Source organism: Sminthopsis crassicaudata, chromosome 2, assembly GCF_048593235.1.
Source record: "Sminthopsis crassicaudata isolate SCR6 chromosome 2, ASM4859323v1, whole genome shotgun sequence".
Lineage (NCBI taxonomy): Eukaryota > Metazoa > Chordata > Mammalia > Dasyuromorphia > Dasyuridae > Sminthopsis > Sminthopsis crassicaudata.
Window position 1 is genome coordinate 209,725,614 of NC_133618.1, and position 17,775 is coordinate 209,743,388.

At 35.6% G+C, this 17,775-nt stretch overlaps 1 protein-coding gene across 4 annotated transcripts in view; it reads left to right on the plus strand.

The window, feature by feature from the left end:
* Positions 1-17,775, plus strand: part of TTC27 (tetratricopeptide repeat domain 27) — a 219,044-nt gene that overhangs the window by 135,872 nt on the left and 65,397 nt on the right. For all 4 annotated transcript variants that reach the window (XM_074288154.1, XM_074288155.1, XM_074288157.1 and 1 more), the window contains one exon: positions 14,271-14,498. In XM_074288154.1, the coding sequence (XP_074144255.1) occupies positions 14,271-14,498 (228 nt within the window). The remainder of the gene's footprint in view (positions 1-14,270; positions 14,499-17,775) is intronic.

Sequence of the window (17,775 nt, forward strand, 5' to 3'; positions counted from 1 at the left end):
TATATAGATCAGGAAACAGAAACTCCAAATGTTTGCAGAAAATTTGAAGCAGAAAATTAGAAAATTCCTTCTTGATGTCTCTAGGTTCCCTGCTGTGTAGTCAGCTGTGAGACAGAAAAGGGAGGTAACTAAGAGGGAGAACAGCTGGCAAACCTTATTCAGGAAAGACCAAAGGGTGTGACAGTCCCTCTTGGGGAGGACAAATTGTCAAATATGTAATGCATATTCAATTCCACCCTTATTTGTGTAATAAGGAAAATATTGCAATATTCCTATTTGTTGCTAGTGTTGTTTCTCGTCTGACCAAATGAACATAACTGAAAAGAATATCAATGGTTATAAAAACATAACTATCTAAATAAGTGGACATATTGAAATCAGATGCCGTTGTGAATTGAAATCTAAAGTAGATAAAATATGGTTTGTAAATATAGAAAATATAGTATAAGAAAGTAAATCATCTAGCATTTACTAAGCTCTTATTTTATGCCAGGCACTATATTAAGTGCTAGGGATACAAATAAAACAAAAGCCAGTCCCTGCTCTTTTTTTTTAATACATTTATTAATTTTATAATTATAATTTTTTTTGACAGTACATATGCATGAGTAATTTTTTTTTTTTTACAACATTATCCCTTGTATTCATTTTTCCAAATTTTCCCCTCCCTCCCTCTCCTCCCTCCCCTAGATGACAGGCAATCCCATACATATTAAATGTGTTACAGTATAACCTAGATACAATATATGTGTGTAAAACCAAATTTCTTGTTGCACGGTAAGAATTGGATTCCAAAGGTATAAGTAACGTGGGTAGAAAGATAGTAGTGCAAACAGTTTACATTCAATTCCCAGTGTTCCTTCTCTGGGTGTAGATGATTCTGTCCATCATTGATCAACTGGAAGTGAATTAGATCTTCTTTATGTTGAAGATATCCACTTCAATCAGAATATATCTTCATATAGTATTGTTGTTGAAGTGTATAATGATCCCCTGTTTCTGCTCATTTCACTCAGCATCAGTTGATGTAAGTCTCTCCAAGCCTCTCTGTATTCCTCCTCCTGGTCATTTCTTACAGAACAATAATATTCCATAACATTCATATACCATAATTTACCCAACCATTCTCCCATTGATGGACATCCATTCATTTTCCAGTTTCTAGCCACTACAAAAAGAGCTGCCACAAACATTTTGACACATACAGGTCCCTTTCTCTTCTTTAGTATTTCCTTGGGATATAAGCCCAGTAGTAGCACTGTTGTATCAAAGGGTATGCACAGTTTGATAACTTTTTGTGCATAATTCCAGATTGCTCTCCAGAATGGTTGAATTCTTTCACAACTCCATCAACAATGCATCAGTGTCCCACATCCCCTCCAACATTCATCATTATTTGTTCCTGTCATCTTAGCCAATCTGACAGGAGTGTAGTGGTATCTCAGAGTTGTCTTAATTTGCATTTCTCTGATCAATAGTGATTTGGAACACTCTTTCATATGAGTGGAAATAGTTTCAATTTCATCATCTGAAAATTGTCTGTTCGTATCATTTGACCATTTACCAATTGGAGAATGGTTTGATTTCTTATAAATTAGAGTCAATTCTCTGTATATTTTGGAGATGAGGCCTTTATCAGAACCTTTAACTGTAAAACTATTTTCCCAATTTGTTATTTCCCTTCTAATCTTGTCTGCATTAGTTTTGTTTGTACAAAAGCTTTTTAATTTGATGTAATCAAAATCCTCTATTTTCTGATCAATAATGATCTCTAGTTCTCCTTTGGTCATAAATTCCTTCCTCCTCCACAAGTCTGAGAGGTAAACTATCCTATGTTCCCTTAATCTATTTATGATCTCATTCTTTATGCCTAAATCATGGACCCATCTTGATCTTATCTTGGTATATGGTGTTAAGTGTGGGTCCATATTTAATTTCTGCCGTACTAATTTCCAGCAGCCCCTGCTCTTAAGAAACATAATACAATATACATGTCATATATTGAGAAGAACAGAGAAACAACAATATACAAATCATATATTGAAAGAATAAATTGGAGATAGCAAAGGGAGGGAAACTAGAAAAAGCTTTTTGCAGAAGATGGGGCTTTAGCTGAGGCTTGAAAGAAGCCAGGAAAACTAGGAGTTGGGAATGAGGAAGAAGAGTTCCAGGCATGAAAATATACCAATTTGAGAGATGGAATGTCTTATGTGGGAAACAAGAAGGCTGGTGTCACTGCATGAAGGAGCTGGGGTGGAGGTGACTAAGGGACAAGAAATCTGAAAAGCTAGGAAAGGATCTGATTTTGAAGGACTTTAAAAGAGAAACAAGATTTCATATTTAATCCTGGAGACAATAGGGAATTGATTGAATAAAGGGATGACATGGTCAAAACTGGATTTTAAGAAGATCACTTCAATAGCTGAATGGAGGATGGATTGGAGTGCAGAGAAACTCAAGGCATGTTGCATTACTCCAGGCCTGAAGTTATGAGGGCTTTCACTCACTAGTGATGTCAGAGGAGAAAAGGGAGCATGTATGAAAGTAGAAATGTTAGGCCCTAGAAACACCTTAGAGATGAAAAATGAGAGAGAAGGATTCAGGATAACACTTGAGTTGTAAGCATGGGGAGCAATGCTTTGGACAGTAATAGAGAAATTAGGAAAATGAGAGACTTTGGGGGGAAAAGAATGAGATCAGCTTAAGATATTTGAGTTTAAAATGTCAATGGGAAACACAATTCAAGATGTCTAATGCATTGTTGGAGATACAGCAGTAGAGATTAGGAAAGAAATTAGAACTGAACAGGTAACTAGGAAGAGACACCTGCATAGTGATTTCAGTTGAAATGATGGGAGCTGTTGAGGTCACCATGTTATGTAAGATGGATGGAGAAAAGGAGACTGGCTTGATATAGGTTGAACATTTAGCAAGGAAAGCAGAAGCAGTAAGACAACTAAGAGGAGAAACAGGACAGAGCATTGTCTGGGAACACTTAGAGCGAAGAAGGTATCTTCTCTGATGAAGATGTGAGATGAGAAGCAAGGGAGGAAAAGAAACTGTCTATGAATGGTCTCATTTTTTTTTTCTGGTGAAATATGAGGAAAAATCAATTGAGAAGGTGAGATTTGCTATGATATATCTTTTGTGAATTACAGCAACACATCAGAGATCAATTAGATGCAATGAATTTCTTTCAAGATTTATCAAACACAAATACTTATGTCACCCATTTTTTGTTAAATTACACTTAACAGAAAAGTTTAGATGTAGCCTAAAGTTTTTTCTTGGGAAAAAATAGAAAATCAGCTGGTCATTTCATTGATACAAGGAACCTCAGAATGAAGGAACTTCCTGTACCAATGATGATCCATAACTACAATGCAATTTATAATTGGAGAGAATTACCCAGAACAGTTAGTTAAGTGACTTGCCCAAAGCCACACAGCCAGTATGTGTCAAGAAATAGAATTCAAACTTTGTTGCCTTTAATTATGGCTTTCTATCCAATATGCATTATTTCCTCTCCCTTAAGAGGTTAGTACATGTTTTATTCCTAAAATGACACCCCCTTATAATTGAACAAATCTCATCCATTAGTTGATACTATTTTGATTGAATCTTGGATTTTGTGAAATTTTAATTCTTGTTAATGGAATAATATTCTTTTAAGTGGAAGATTCAGAGAAGCACAATTTTTGTGATCTACAGACATTTGTGTGAGTATCCACCCATTTTTAGATTTCTCTCAACTTCTTTTAGGCAGGCACAAACAGAAGGGAGCCATCACATGTTTGAATACGGACTGACACAAAGTAGGTTTCAGAACTGTTTCTCTTTTGCCAGCAATATTCCCTTGAACTCATTTGACTCACAACATTCTATTTTCCTCTCATTTTGTAAAACAAATTTGGCTCTACTCTAAAGGGTAAGTGTGTTCTGTTATTTCTGAGTTAGGGGAAGATTCTTGCTGTAAGATGTATGCTATCTAGACAAAGATCTAGGAGGGTTTTAAAAGGCTCCATAAAGAAGATTTCTACATAGATTTTATTTGGACTTTTTCTTTTCTTTTCTTTTTTGTTTTTCTTTTTGTTTGTTTCACTTATTGTTTCTTCATGTGATTTTGGAGGTATCATCTTCATGCCTGTCTGCTAGTGCTTACCAAAAATTGAATGGCAAGGAGTGAAATATCTCACTAGTCCTTGTTATATACTCATACTGACAGAGAAGATAACATATTGGAGATTGTCATATTCTCTTTTTAAATCTTTTCTCTCCTCACGGAACAAAAATGAGCAATCAGATTTAAGCATCTAAGACAGTGAGTGCTGAAAGCATTGGGGGAAATTTCTTTCTCATAGTGGACAGTGCTTAATAGTTTTTAAAACATGTGAATTAAATCAATATGTTTAAACTAATTCTGTTTCCTTCAAGTGGGAAAAATAGGCCCCAAATGGGAAATACTATATTACTTTATAATGCAAAACCAGGAAGTGATTAGTTAGCTGATCAAATGAACAGGCTCCCCAAAACAGCAATTCTAATTATTTGAATATATTTTGGATTTTGGAATGTTGGGATATTTGTGTTGGCCATTTGTCTTTTTAAAACCAGGCCAGAGCATATTCCTGGAGGTCCCTAATAATGTAGAGTGCTATGAGTGGACATTTCACGTACTGCGACAAAGATTAGTGCTAGGAACTACCACACAAAAAGAGCTGTGATTGCAAGTGACTGTGTGGGGTGAGGTGAAAGGGCCTTTTGCCTTGCACTTTTCACCTCTCAGTTGTTGCTCATACAGCAAGAATTCAGCCCAGGAAGAGCCTGCCTCTTTCTTTTCCAAAGATGAAAGGATTGTGTCTGGCAGCTGTTAGGAGAGAGAGCTGTTCTCTCATTGCTTGGAGTCTTTCCAAGGCTTTTAGCTTCATTGCAGTGTCCCTGATTTAGTGACTCGATGGGGAGGATGTGGGTCCTGCCTCTCTGTTTATGTTAGGGGCATCCACATGTGGCTTCTAGTGTTTCCTCGTCCCTGTCTTTGTCAACAAGCAAAAGGACACCCAGGTGTTTCGCTCTCTTTATTTAGGTCATAGAGAACTGACACTGAGGCATCAATTAGTGATTTCCCTTATCAGAGGTTGCCGGCAATGTAGCAAGTCTCTTGTACTGCAACTCGATATTCATTGAATGGGTCCGTGACCATACAGCAGTCTCTCCTGGAAATAGCAGTTGCTAAAGGTGGAAGGATCCTGCACTTGTAAGCCAGCTGCAAACTGTACTGTTTTTGTCCAATATTCTTCTAAGGGAGCAGTTTTCTACAACACACTCATCCTCAATGGGCAGACTGAGTCTCAACAATCACAACTTATCCTCCTTTCATGCATCAAGCTATCATTGTTTTTTCTAATGGGGATGCAGGAACTTTTTTTTGTTTGTTTGTGTTTGTGTTTGTGGGTTTTTTTTTTTTTTTTTGATACAATCCTTACCCTCAAGGAACTTACATTTCACTGTGGCAGGGAGGGGAGACATGTATAGGAGTTAGGTCAAGACAAAATATATACAAAGTAGCATAAAGAGAAGTAATATCCACATACCATCCTTGTATCATCTGATCTTAAAGTTTGACAATTTCTTTTTAAATGTAACCCAGGGCAGGCAACTCTTTCATTTATAAGTAATCTTCAATTTTTCATTCCTTCCAATGACTATTGAATCTCCTTAACCTGGAATCATTAATGTGATCCTAACTTTACTTGCACTTTCTCTTAAGACTCTTTCTCTAGTAATGGTCATTATGACCAGAATAGTCATCAAACTAGAGACTCAGGGACATACTTTCTTTGCTTATTAGAATAGCCCAGGGAAAAAACTATTTCTCTTTATCCTTTTTTCCCCCAACTTCATCTTTAAATCACATGTCTAATTCTGCATCAGTCAAGAAATCATTCCTTAACAGAGGTCTAGTTCTATGTTCTAACAGTGAGAAAAGCTTTGTTTTCACCTAAAAATCTTAAGATCAGACAACACCAACTTTTTTTTTTTTTTTTTTTTTTTTGCTTTCTTTGGCATTGACTTTGTGGAACAATCATCTTTACAAAGGAACCCTTTCCATCTGGCCAGCAGATTCTGTTTCCTTATGTTAAAAGAAGCTAGGCTTCTTCCTGCTTCCTTAAAGTTATGACCTATTTATTTGTGGGCAGGGCAATTTTAACTATAGTTTTGAAGGACTTTCTTCCAACTCAGGTCTGTAAGGCATCTGTTGTGTTCTTCATGCTCAATAGTATTCAAAACAAAACAAACACTAAAACCATCATTGCTTAAATCTAGCCTCCTTAAAAACAAACAGAACAAACTTTATTGGTATGTTTGTATCATTCATTTTAAGATATTCTTAAATATGTTTCCCATGCTCTTGGTGAATTTCTCCTTGTAATATAACAAGGAAAAACAGTTAAGCAAAACTGATATAGAGATCTCATCTGACCCATATGATATTCTGTGCCCACAGTCCTCCACTTCTTCAAGTAAGGGTCATAGATGTATTTTGGACCTAGCTACTTATCAAGAATTTTGACTCACTTCTGGTCTTCCAGCTACATAATCACTTTTTTCTGTCTGTTGATAAGGACAGCTAATTTTTTTTTTTTTTTTTTTTTTTACTTTGAGGAACTCCAGTTAATTTCCAAGATTTTTTTCCTCCAGAGAAACTCTTTGAGTCCACCCTGTCTCCTTGGGAAAGAAATTTCAACTAAATCATTATCTTCCATTTTGCTTGCCTTTTTGGTCCTCAAGCAAAATCAGAAAGATTGTAGTGGTCTCCTGCTGCTCCTTTTCTGTCTTAATAGAATAAGGGAGTACTAGGGACTCATTTCCCCAAGAAGATGATATATTTTTCAAGAAATTAGTAAGCAGCAGCCCCCACTACATTCTAATTTGCTGGTTTTTTATTGTATGCATGTAAATCTGGGTTCCTGAATTATATAGCCTTACAACACAAGTTCCAGGAGCTCCTGTCAAGCAGTGTGGTAAAGTGGAATGAATTCTGCACCTGGAGTCAAGGGTCCTAGATTCAACATTTGACTCTACCATTTATTACCTGTATTAACCTTCAACAAATTACTTTTTCTGTCTCAGTTAACCTTCAACAAGTTACTTTCCTGTCCCTGGGTTTTGGTTCTGTATCTATTTTGTGAAGAGATGACCTCTCAAGTCTTTTCAAGAGTTCCAAATCAATGATTTTGTGATTCTATGCTAGAAACCTGACAATGGACCATGTGGTTATCATCAGCAGAATAACATAGTTAAGTACAAAGAACTCACAAGGTTTGGTACCCCACTGATGAATTTTTTACTCGGCATGTTTTTTATTAAATATTTATCAATACCTTATGTTTTTATATCACCTTCATTTTAAGATATGCCCCTTTCCCTTCCATACTCATTGAACCTTCCCTTGTCACCAAGAATAAAAAAAGGGGGAAAAGCAGTTCAGCAAAAGTAGCCAGCACATCAGTGGAGTCTGACTATATGCAGATGTTCCAACCTGTGGAAATTCACCTCTTTAAAAAAAGGAGATCCTTTGTCTTTTTTTCTTCTCTGAGTCTAAGCTTCATAGCAAACTTATGAAATGAGATGGCTTTGTGCTTTTTGTTGGAAGGGTAACCACACCATTGAAATCATAGACTTTTCCAAGTATTGAATGAGATTCTCTTAGTCATATCCAGTCCAAACTCTGTGTATCTTCCACTGGGGTCTGTAGGTCCTCCTTGAGGCTTTTAACATACTTAGTTTTATATTGAGATCCATCATTAGGGTTTACTCATTTCCCTAAAAGAATTAAGAACAAAAATTAGAGTAGGGACAAGTTGCAACAAATATATTGCAAAAATAGTCCATTTTTGGGGTGGTGGCAGTACTTTGAGGGCTGAAAAACCTGATAAATTTTCTGCAGATGTGCTCCAGAGACTTTGCCAGAAGTTCTTTATTAAATTTTTTTGCATGTTTTATTCAGCTTTTTTACTTTATTAAATAGTGTTCTACCTGAATAACTTCTTGCAAACTCAAAAATATACTTTTCTATTTGTTCATTGCTCATGTGGTAGCCTACAGTTAGGAGTGATACTTTTTTGCATGCCCTAGAGATATCTTGCCACCTACGCCTGAGATTAGGCAAAATCTCAGCCTAGCTCTTTATGATGCCATTACTCTACTTTAGTGCAGTCAGCCAATGCTGACATTTTTGGATAAAAATGTCCTTCCCCAATAAGGGAAGGACACTGGATTATAAAGGATGTGCTCTTTAAAGGCTGCTAATTGAAAATTAATGCGTAAGAAGAGAGAAGAAAACCTTTTGGAAAGGAGATGGCATAGACTGAAGAGTGAAATGTGATTAGGGAATGAAGGAAACATATTGCACGTAAATTCTGCCCTTGAGAAATATCATTCTTTTGGCAAGAGAGAGAAAGGTGTCAGCATTTGAAGGAGAACAAATTAATTTATCCAACACATAAATTTGGGTTTAGGAACATTGAAAAAAATTAAAAATAGGACATTTTACCCTAAGGAGGGTACTTCTTATACTTTTTTTGCCTCTCTATCAGTTACCTCCTTCCACTCTCCCCATCCTCCCCAAGTTCAACATTCTTAACATCCCACAGCTTGTCTGACAGAAAGTATAATACCTGGACTCAGCATTGGTTAATAACATATAGCTGTAAAACATCAATAGTACTTCCTTACCTTAGCATGTGACTTATTGCTCCTCCTTCTTTACCCCAGCAAAGTAAAATAGTCAAGGAGAAAATGTGGCTTGTGCTCTGATTTAATTTGAAACTGCAAATTTCCTAAATTAATTTTTGATATGAAAATGTTCTCTTTCCATAAATAAAGGGTCAGGCTCTGGAGGGACAGATACTATGTATGTTCTAATTCTGGTGTCTAGCCCAGCTGAGAGTTAAAATGAGTCCTGGTTTGGCCCTGGCCACCATAAGGCTCTGGGGTCATGCTGTCCTTTTGTGGGTAAGGGGTTTTCAAAGAGGCGAGTGTGTTGGATTCTAGGGGAGAAGTGCATTGGGGAAGATACTATGGGTTTGGATCATGAGTTAGCCCTAAATTATTGACATGATAAACCCTTCTTGGGCAAGTTAACTTTAAAAATCTGTATTTAGACCTATGATTACATTTTGGCCTTTATTTATCAAAATGAATGGAGTTATGTGGGAATACATGTTTGGGAGAAGAGCCACTGTTTTGTGGAAAGGCTTATTTTTAGGATGACACTATTATTTTATTTTCATTTCTTTCTCCTCCCTCCCTCTCTTCTTTTCTTCCTCCCTCCCTCCTTTCTGTCCTACCTCCCTTTTTCCCTTCTTCCTTCCTTTCCTCTCTCCCTTTCTCCTTTATTCCCTCCCTTCCTTCCCTCTCTCCTTACTTCCTTCTTATCTGTATCCTAGTATTTTCAAAATAATATATATATATATATTTTTTTTGGGGGGGAATCTTAACCCTGTGAAGTTTATTGGAGATTGCTGAGTAGGCCAACAATGAGAAGAGATGATCTGATGTGATCCACTAAGAATCACACCTGCAAAAGCATAAAGAGGAAGGATGTAATTAGAGGAAAAATGGCAAAGATTTAGAGGTGGAAATATATATTTGGTAGAAAATTATATGGGCCAGCCTAAAGAAAACCATTTAAAACAGAGGAATAGAATCAGAGATACAGCTGAATTGTAAAAGTAGAGCACAATTAAATCTTTTTATATGGGCCAGCCTAAAGAAAACCATTTAGATGACATGATGGTATACTTAGAGAACCCCAAAGACTCTGCTAAAAAGCTATTAGAAATAATTCAGAATTTTAGCAAAGTCGCAGGATACAAAATAAATCCACATAAATCCTCAGGATTTTTATACATTACCAACACAATCCAACAGCAAGAGATACAAAGAGAAATTCCATTCAAAATAACAGTCGATAGTATCAAATATTTGGGAATATATCTACCAAAGGAGAGTCAGGAATTATATGAGCAAAATTACAAAACACTTGCCACAAAAATAAAGTCAGATTTAAATAATTGGAAAGACATTCAATGTTCTTGGATAGGCCGAGCGAATATAATAAAGATGACAATACTCCCCAAACTAATCTATTTATTTAGTGCTATACCAATCAGACTCCCAAGAAACTATTTTAATGACCTAGAAAAAATAACAACAAAATTCATATGGAAGAATAAAAGGTCGAGAATTGCAAGGGAACTAATGAAAAAAAAGTCAGAGGAAGGTGGTCTAAGTGTACCTGATTTAAAGCTATATTATAAAGCAACAGTCACCAAAACCATTTGGTATTGGCTAAGAAATAGACTAGTTGATCAGTGGCATAGGTTAGGTTCACAGGGCAAGATAGTGAATAAAAATAGCAATCTAATCTTTGACAAGCCCAAAGATCCCAAATTTTGGGATAAGAATTCATTATTTGACAAAAACTGCTGGGAAAACTGGAAATTAGTATGGCAGAAACTAGGCATGGACCCACATTTAACACCACATACTAAGATTAGATCTAAATGGGTCCAAGATTTAGGCATAAAGAACGAAATCATAAATAAATTGGAGGAACATGGGATGGTTTACCTCTCAGACTTGTGGAGGAGGAAGGAGTTTGTGTCCAAGGGAGAACTAGAGACCATTATTGATCACAAAATAGAACATTTTGATTACACCAAATTAAAAAGTTTCTGCACAAACAAAACTAATGCAAACAAGATTAGAAGGGAAGTAACAAATTGGGAAAAAATTTTTACAGTTAAAGGTTCTGATAAAGGCCTCATCTCCAAAATATACAGAGAATTGACTTTAATTTATAAGAAATCAAGCCATTCTCCAATTGATAAATGGTCAAAGGATATGAACAGACAATTTTCAGATGATGAAATTAAAACTATTTCCACTCATATGAAAGAGTGTTCCAAATCACTATTGATCAGAGAAATGCAAATTAAGACAACTCTGAGGTATCATTACACACCTGTCAGATTGGCTAAGATGACAGGAACAAATAACGATGAATGTTGGAGGGGCTGTGGGAAAACTGGGACACTGATGCATTGTTGGTGGAGTTGTGAAAGAATCCAACCATTCTGGAGAGCAATCTGGAATTATGTCCAAAAAGTTATCAAAATGTGCATACCCTTTGACCCAGCCATACTACTACTGGGCTTATACCCCAAGGAACTGCTAAAGAAGGGAAAGGGACCTGTATGTGCCAAAATGTTTGTGGCAGCCCTTTTCATAGTGGCTAGAAGCTGGAAGATGAATGGATGTCCATCAATTGGAGAATGGTTGGGTAAACTATGGTATATGAATGTTATGGAATATTATTGTTCTATAAGAAATGACCAACAGGAGAAATACAGAGAGGCTTGGAGAGACTTACATCAACTGATGCTGAGTGAAACGAGCAGAACCAGAAGATCATTATACACTTCAACAATGATACTGTACGAGGATGTATGCTGATGGAAGTGGATTTCTTCAACATAGAGAAGAGCTAATCCAATTCCAATTGATTAATGATGGACAGAACCAGCTACATCCAGAAAAGGAACACTGGGAAATGAATGTAAACTGTTATTTTTACCTTCTGAATCCAATTCTTCCTGTGCAACAAAAAATTCGGTTCTACACACATATATTGTATCTAAATTATACTGTAATATATTTAACATATATAAGACTGCTTGCCATCTGGGGGAGGGGGTTGGGGGAGGAAGGGAAAAAATCTGAATAGAAGTAAGTGCAAGGGATAATGTTGTAAAAAATTACCCATGCATATGTACTGTCAAAAAATGTTATAATTATAAAATAAAATAAAAAATTAAAAAAAAAAAAAAAAAAAGAAAACCATTTAAAACAGAGGAATAGAACCAGAGATACAGCTGAATTGTAAAAGTAGAGCACAATTAAATCTTTTTATATATATATATATATATATATATATATGTATATGGTTCTGCTATCTAGGCCCCTATAGAGATTAATACTGAAAATTTAATCCATAGAATCATAGAATTGGGGGGAATTTCCAACTCTTTCACAAAATAATACTTTTCAATGAAGATAGATAAAACTGATTTGAAAGAGTTGTTGTGGCCTATAACACTCAGTTGGCACTAGACAGCAAGAGTCTATAATGTTGGCAGGAGTAGGAAAGTGAGAAATTAGAAATGAGACACAACATAATTTAGCATAGCACAACATTATACCACAACATACAAGACCATACACAACAAAGTACAACATAAACCATAATATAGAGCTCTCTTCAGTGTCCTTTGTGTATTCTTACAAGCTATCTTTACATTTTTGTAATGAAATTACTCCACCTCTTTGCCCCTCTGAATCTTTATCTTTTTTCAAGGGTTATATCAGGTGCTTCCTGCCCCCCATGAAGACTTTCTTGATGGCCTCAGTTAATTTGGTCCTTCTCCAATTATTCTATATTTATTTTGTATTAACCCAACAGAATGTTAGCTCCTTGGTGGGGGAGGGAGAGAAGAGGGGTGTGGGCAAGGAGTGATTCATTTTTGTCATTATGCTTTGCAAATAGTAGGCGCTTAATAAATGCTTGTTGAATAGAATTCCTTTTAAAGATGATCCATTTGTGTATTGTGTGTATGTATATATAAAAATATTTCCCCAAATAAATACACAGATATTAAATATAGAAAAATATTATGATAAAAATTGTCTTTAAATATATAAATGACAATCTAAAAATATTTTAAATACATTTACATCATGTGATATAATCATATATCATTTGTCAATCACATCATGTGCCATGGGTTATAAAAGTATCAAAAGGAACCATTGTTCTAGTCAAGGAATTCTAGAATTTTCCTTCCATCTCATACCAAGTATACTGACAAGGAGACTTCTATCCTCTCCCTGAAGACCTCCAGTAGTGGAACAAGCAGTACTAACTATCTCAGTGTACTGTTGTAGGCAAACTTTATCTTTACCCTAAAAGTGTAGGATATTTATTATATATTATTATTATTATTATTTTTTTTTTTTTGTAACTTTACTGGAAATGTTCTGGCAGAGGCTAGAGGACTATTTGATGATAGTAAAAATGATCTAAAGAAAAATCCTGTTCAGTTGTAGTTGGAATAAAACAACAGTAGCTAGCATTTATATAGTACTTAGTATGTGCCAGGTGTTATGCTAAGAGTTTTATGTATATTATCTCATTTGAACCTCACATCAACCTTTCAAAGTAGGTGTTATTATCCCCATTTTATGGTTAAGGAAACGGAGGCAAACAGAAGTGAAGTGACACATATATACGTGTATGAGGCTAGATTTGAATTTGTTTCTTCCTGATTTAAGGTTCAGCACTCTGTAGTACCTCGCTGTCTTGTACATAGCCTTTAAGATCCTCATCTATAATGAGATTCTGTGGTTCCCTTTATGATAGGTCAGCAATAAAGTATATATTTTGTTGTCCTGCTTTCTAGAGCCCCCAAGTTGGAGTGCTAGAATATACCATCTTAGTGTAGGAGTAAAGAAGGCAGGCGACCCATGAAGATAGAGGAAATATGGAGTCTGTTTATTCCAAGTTCTTTCCCCCTTATATACCTTCATACCCTTATGTAACAAACACAACACTGTGCATACGCCAAATATATACTGTGCACGTGGGACCACATAAACAACTTGTTATATTGTATGTAGTTTTCTGCCTGGTATCACTCTTCTACCTGGTATCACTCTGCTTCAATCTCAACACAGGTTGTCACCACCCTCTGACTTCTCAGGAAAGCCAAGAGCCCTTAGGGGAGGTAGGGAGCTGAACCAGACATTGTTAGCAGGTTCCCTCTGGGCTGAAGGGTCTTATACCTTCCCAGAGTTCCCCACTGTCTGTGCCCCTCTACATATTTCACATATCTCTTCTATCTGGTTGTGAAGTTACATTTTTGGAATTACAACTTATGGTCAAAGCAGGTAAAACAAACAATGGAGTTGACTTATTTCTTCTTTGTCACTTAACCTTAGGTATACTTGGAAGGATAATTCATTTCCATTGTTCATCTTTAATTCAGTCTGTGTCCAAGATGTTTTATTCCATTAAATAGGTATTCTTAAGAAAACAATAAATGTTGGGTACATAAGGAATTCCTCTGTGATTAAGTAATGCATTGCATGTTTTAGATTGGCCATTGGTTTTCTTTATTAAGGAACTGATTTATTTCTGTTACTATCAGGCAGAAGAAATCTTACGGCAAGAATTAGAGAAGAAAGAAACACCATCTTTATACTGTTTGCTTGGGGATGTGCTTCGAGACCACCATTACTATGACAAGGCCTGGGAGCTGTCCAATCATCGAAGTGCTCGTGCCCAGCGTTCCAAGGGGCTCCTTCATCTTCGCAACAAAGAGTTTAAAGAATGTGTGGAGTGCTTTGAACGTTCTGTGAAGATTAATCCCATGCAGGTCAGAAAACAAATAGAATCCCACCTGCTTTTTTGGTGGGCTTATGCTTATTCTCTCTGCCTTCTATTCCCTAACCCCCTATTTACTCTTAATAAATCAATACTCTTTTTTTTTTCCTATGACTAAATGGCTAAATGGGGATTATTCTTTAAGATAATTGGACATAGACCATATCCCTTAACTTTTAGTATAAATAGTGCAGAGGTAATATGCGTTTTCTTTGGGTACTACAAATTATTCTGTTTCCCACATCAGTGTTTCTCTCTGAACCTCATTTATACCGTCCCAGGGTACAGCTGAAAGAATTCACTTTGAAATGTAGTATAGAGAGTGGGAATGGCTTTTAAAAGCAAAGATTTTTGGCAGAATGAGAATCATGAACTAGAACCAGAAACATAAATGGCCCTGAAAATAATTGCTGCGATTTCTAACTAGTGTTCAAGGTAGAAAATGTACATTTACTGGGAAAATATCTATAATGATGAGTAAATGAAAATTATGTATAAAGTGAATACAAAGAAATGACAAGCAGCCTTTAAAATTTGGCTGAAACAGAGAGGAAGGAATGATGAAAAAGCCTTAAGACCACAAATGAGAAAAACAACATAAACAACATTCTATAGAAGAATTTAGTGACAGTTGAATTTGATACTAGGTGTATCTGATTCATGTTAAGTGTTATGAGCCAGAACTCTGAACTTGAAACAAAGGATTATTGCAAGGTACTGGGTCAGTAGAATTGATAGAGACAATAGTTATCTAATTTAGCATGGTTCAGTATGATTGATTTAATCCTACAAGGAGATGTTATGGGCGGGAACTTGAAATAAGGTACTAAATGGAATTGAGGAGACAATAGTTAAATCCAGTTTAGCATTGATTTAATTCTACAACAAATAATGGTTTCCTAGTGATAAAATGATTGGTTTGTACTTAGTGTCTAGCATATAAGCAAGAAGAAAAGACAAGCACACTAGAAGCTCTTGGAGGCTGAGACAGATTCATTCCATCATCCACCTTTGTAGTGGCTGGAGGCTGAAGAACAAACCTTCTGAGTCGGGAGATTCAGAAGCCAGAGAAGGCAGGTGGGAACTCAAGCTCTCGGAACCAAGGAGAGAGACAGGGCTCCAGAAAAACTAGCTGAACCCCAAGTGAGGGAGACGACTTTGAAGGAGACAATAAAGGATTTGGATTTTAATCCCTAGCTACTCAGGTGGTAATTATTGAACTGAAACCAAGGCTGTTCCCAAAGACCCCAAGAAAACCTCAATAGAGAACATTACATTTTAAAGAGAATATTACAGTTAGGAGTTGATTTTTATTCATATCATGTTTACCTTTTTTTTTTTTTTTTTAATCTTTACTTAATAAATTAAAAAGTACATAGGAAAGAAACAAAGAGGGAATCATGTGCCCATAAAGAATTAGAGAGGAGATGGGATTTGTGTTTGCTACATTGTCATAGAATTGTTTTCTGATAAATTCCAAACATTTCTTTATGACTTGATTTTTTTTCTATAAGTTTTAGAAAGAAGAGAGGGTAAAGCTTTTTTTTTTTTTTTTTTGGATGTGGGAGAGATATAGGAAGAGGTGTGTGGAGGGAAAATGGGAAGATGGCAAATGAATGACTAAATCAGTTTGGTCAAGACAAAGACTTTATATAGGACTGAAATTAGAGAAAAAACAAGAAATAACAATTACAAACAGAGTAAATTGCTGTAAAGTGCCAAATTAAAACTGTTTGGATTTTATTCTGGTAATCATGGAAAAAGTTAGTTTTGAGAAAGAGGCAGTATATACAAAGGAGGCATTTAGAACAGTAATCTAGTTCTCACTTCGACTCGGGTAGAGAGACTTAGAGTATGAAGTGGGAAAAAATGATAACTAGATAGGAGGTTGTTGTCATAAAATAACCCAGTCAATGTGTTAAGGCTGGTGGCAGTAGGAATGTAAAGAAAGGTACAAATGTGAGAGATGTTATGGTGGAGTAATATAATTAAGAACTAATTATTCCAGGGAAACAAAAGGAATGATGATTGTTAAAAACCAGACACAATGAAAGCAGATGTTTTAGAAGATGTTTCTGCATCACCACATATGAATCCGATTCAGGAGGACGGTACATCATGTCAAAGTAGACAGTTCAGAGGATGTATAGTACTAACACAAGACAACAATGGAAATACACTTTTGATCCAAATTTAAATTTTTCCTAGAGATAAAGTGTTAATATAGACTATGGGATTTTTTTTTTAAATCTTTTTCAAATCTTAGGAAAGAGGAAATAAGAGAAATTAAAATCAAAATAGAAAAATCTTTATTTCAGTGATCATACTGTTTTCAATTTCAAGTATTTCCAGCTTGCTTGTACCATGCCATACTCTTTAGAAAATAAGATTAAGGCAAAAGAAAGTGCAATTTGAATAATTCATGTGGTTTTAACCTCTTGTTTGTTCATGGTGCTGGTAAGTAGCATGCATTAATAATAGATACAAGACTTTTTCTGTTTATATCCAAATGACATTTAGAGTCTCTGTTCATAATACTACCTCCTTGTAACTCTCATAAAAGATCAAAATAAGCATAGTTAGATCCATTACAAAGGTGTGTAGCAACATTTATCATTTGTCCAAGTTGCATAAGTTTCCCTTCTGAAGTTTGAGAGCCCTAAGTTATTTCTTTTACATTTTTATATTAGAAATTGTCCACTCTTTTTTACCCATTAATTGCTCATTCTTTCATTATCTCCCTGTCCACAAATTGCAACTTTCAAAGTCACTATTGCCAAAGTTTCTCTGTTTATTATTATTAGTGTAAAGAAATACATTAGAAAAAGTGTTTGGCAAATTATTATGAGTTTTTTCCATACTAGACTTTTCACAAGAACTAAAATCTGTGTACTTTGTCACCTAGTCTTATGTAATTATTGAATCCATATTATTTATATCTCTCTATGAAAATATTCCTTGGGGCAGCTAGGTGGTACAGTGAATAGAGCACCAGTCCTGAAGTCAGAAGGACCTGAGTTCAAATGTGGTCTCATCCTTAACACTTCATAGCTGTGTGCCCCTGGGCAAGTCACTTAACCCCAATTGTCTCAGAAAGGGGAAAATATATATGTATATATATTCCTTATATCTAAGAACCTTCATGTTTTCAGGAATGTAGGTCTTTTCTCCAGTATCTATGCCAGCTTATGAAACCATCATAGGAGGAATTCTCCATGGAGAATCTGCCCAATATGCTATAGTGTTTCCTTTTAGATTTTTAAAGCATT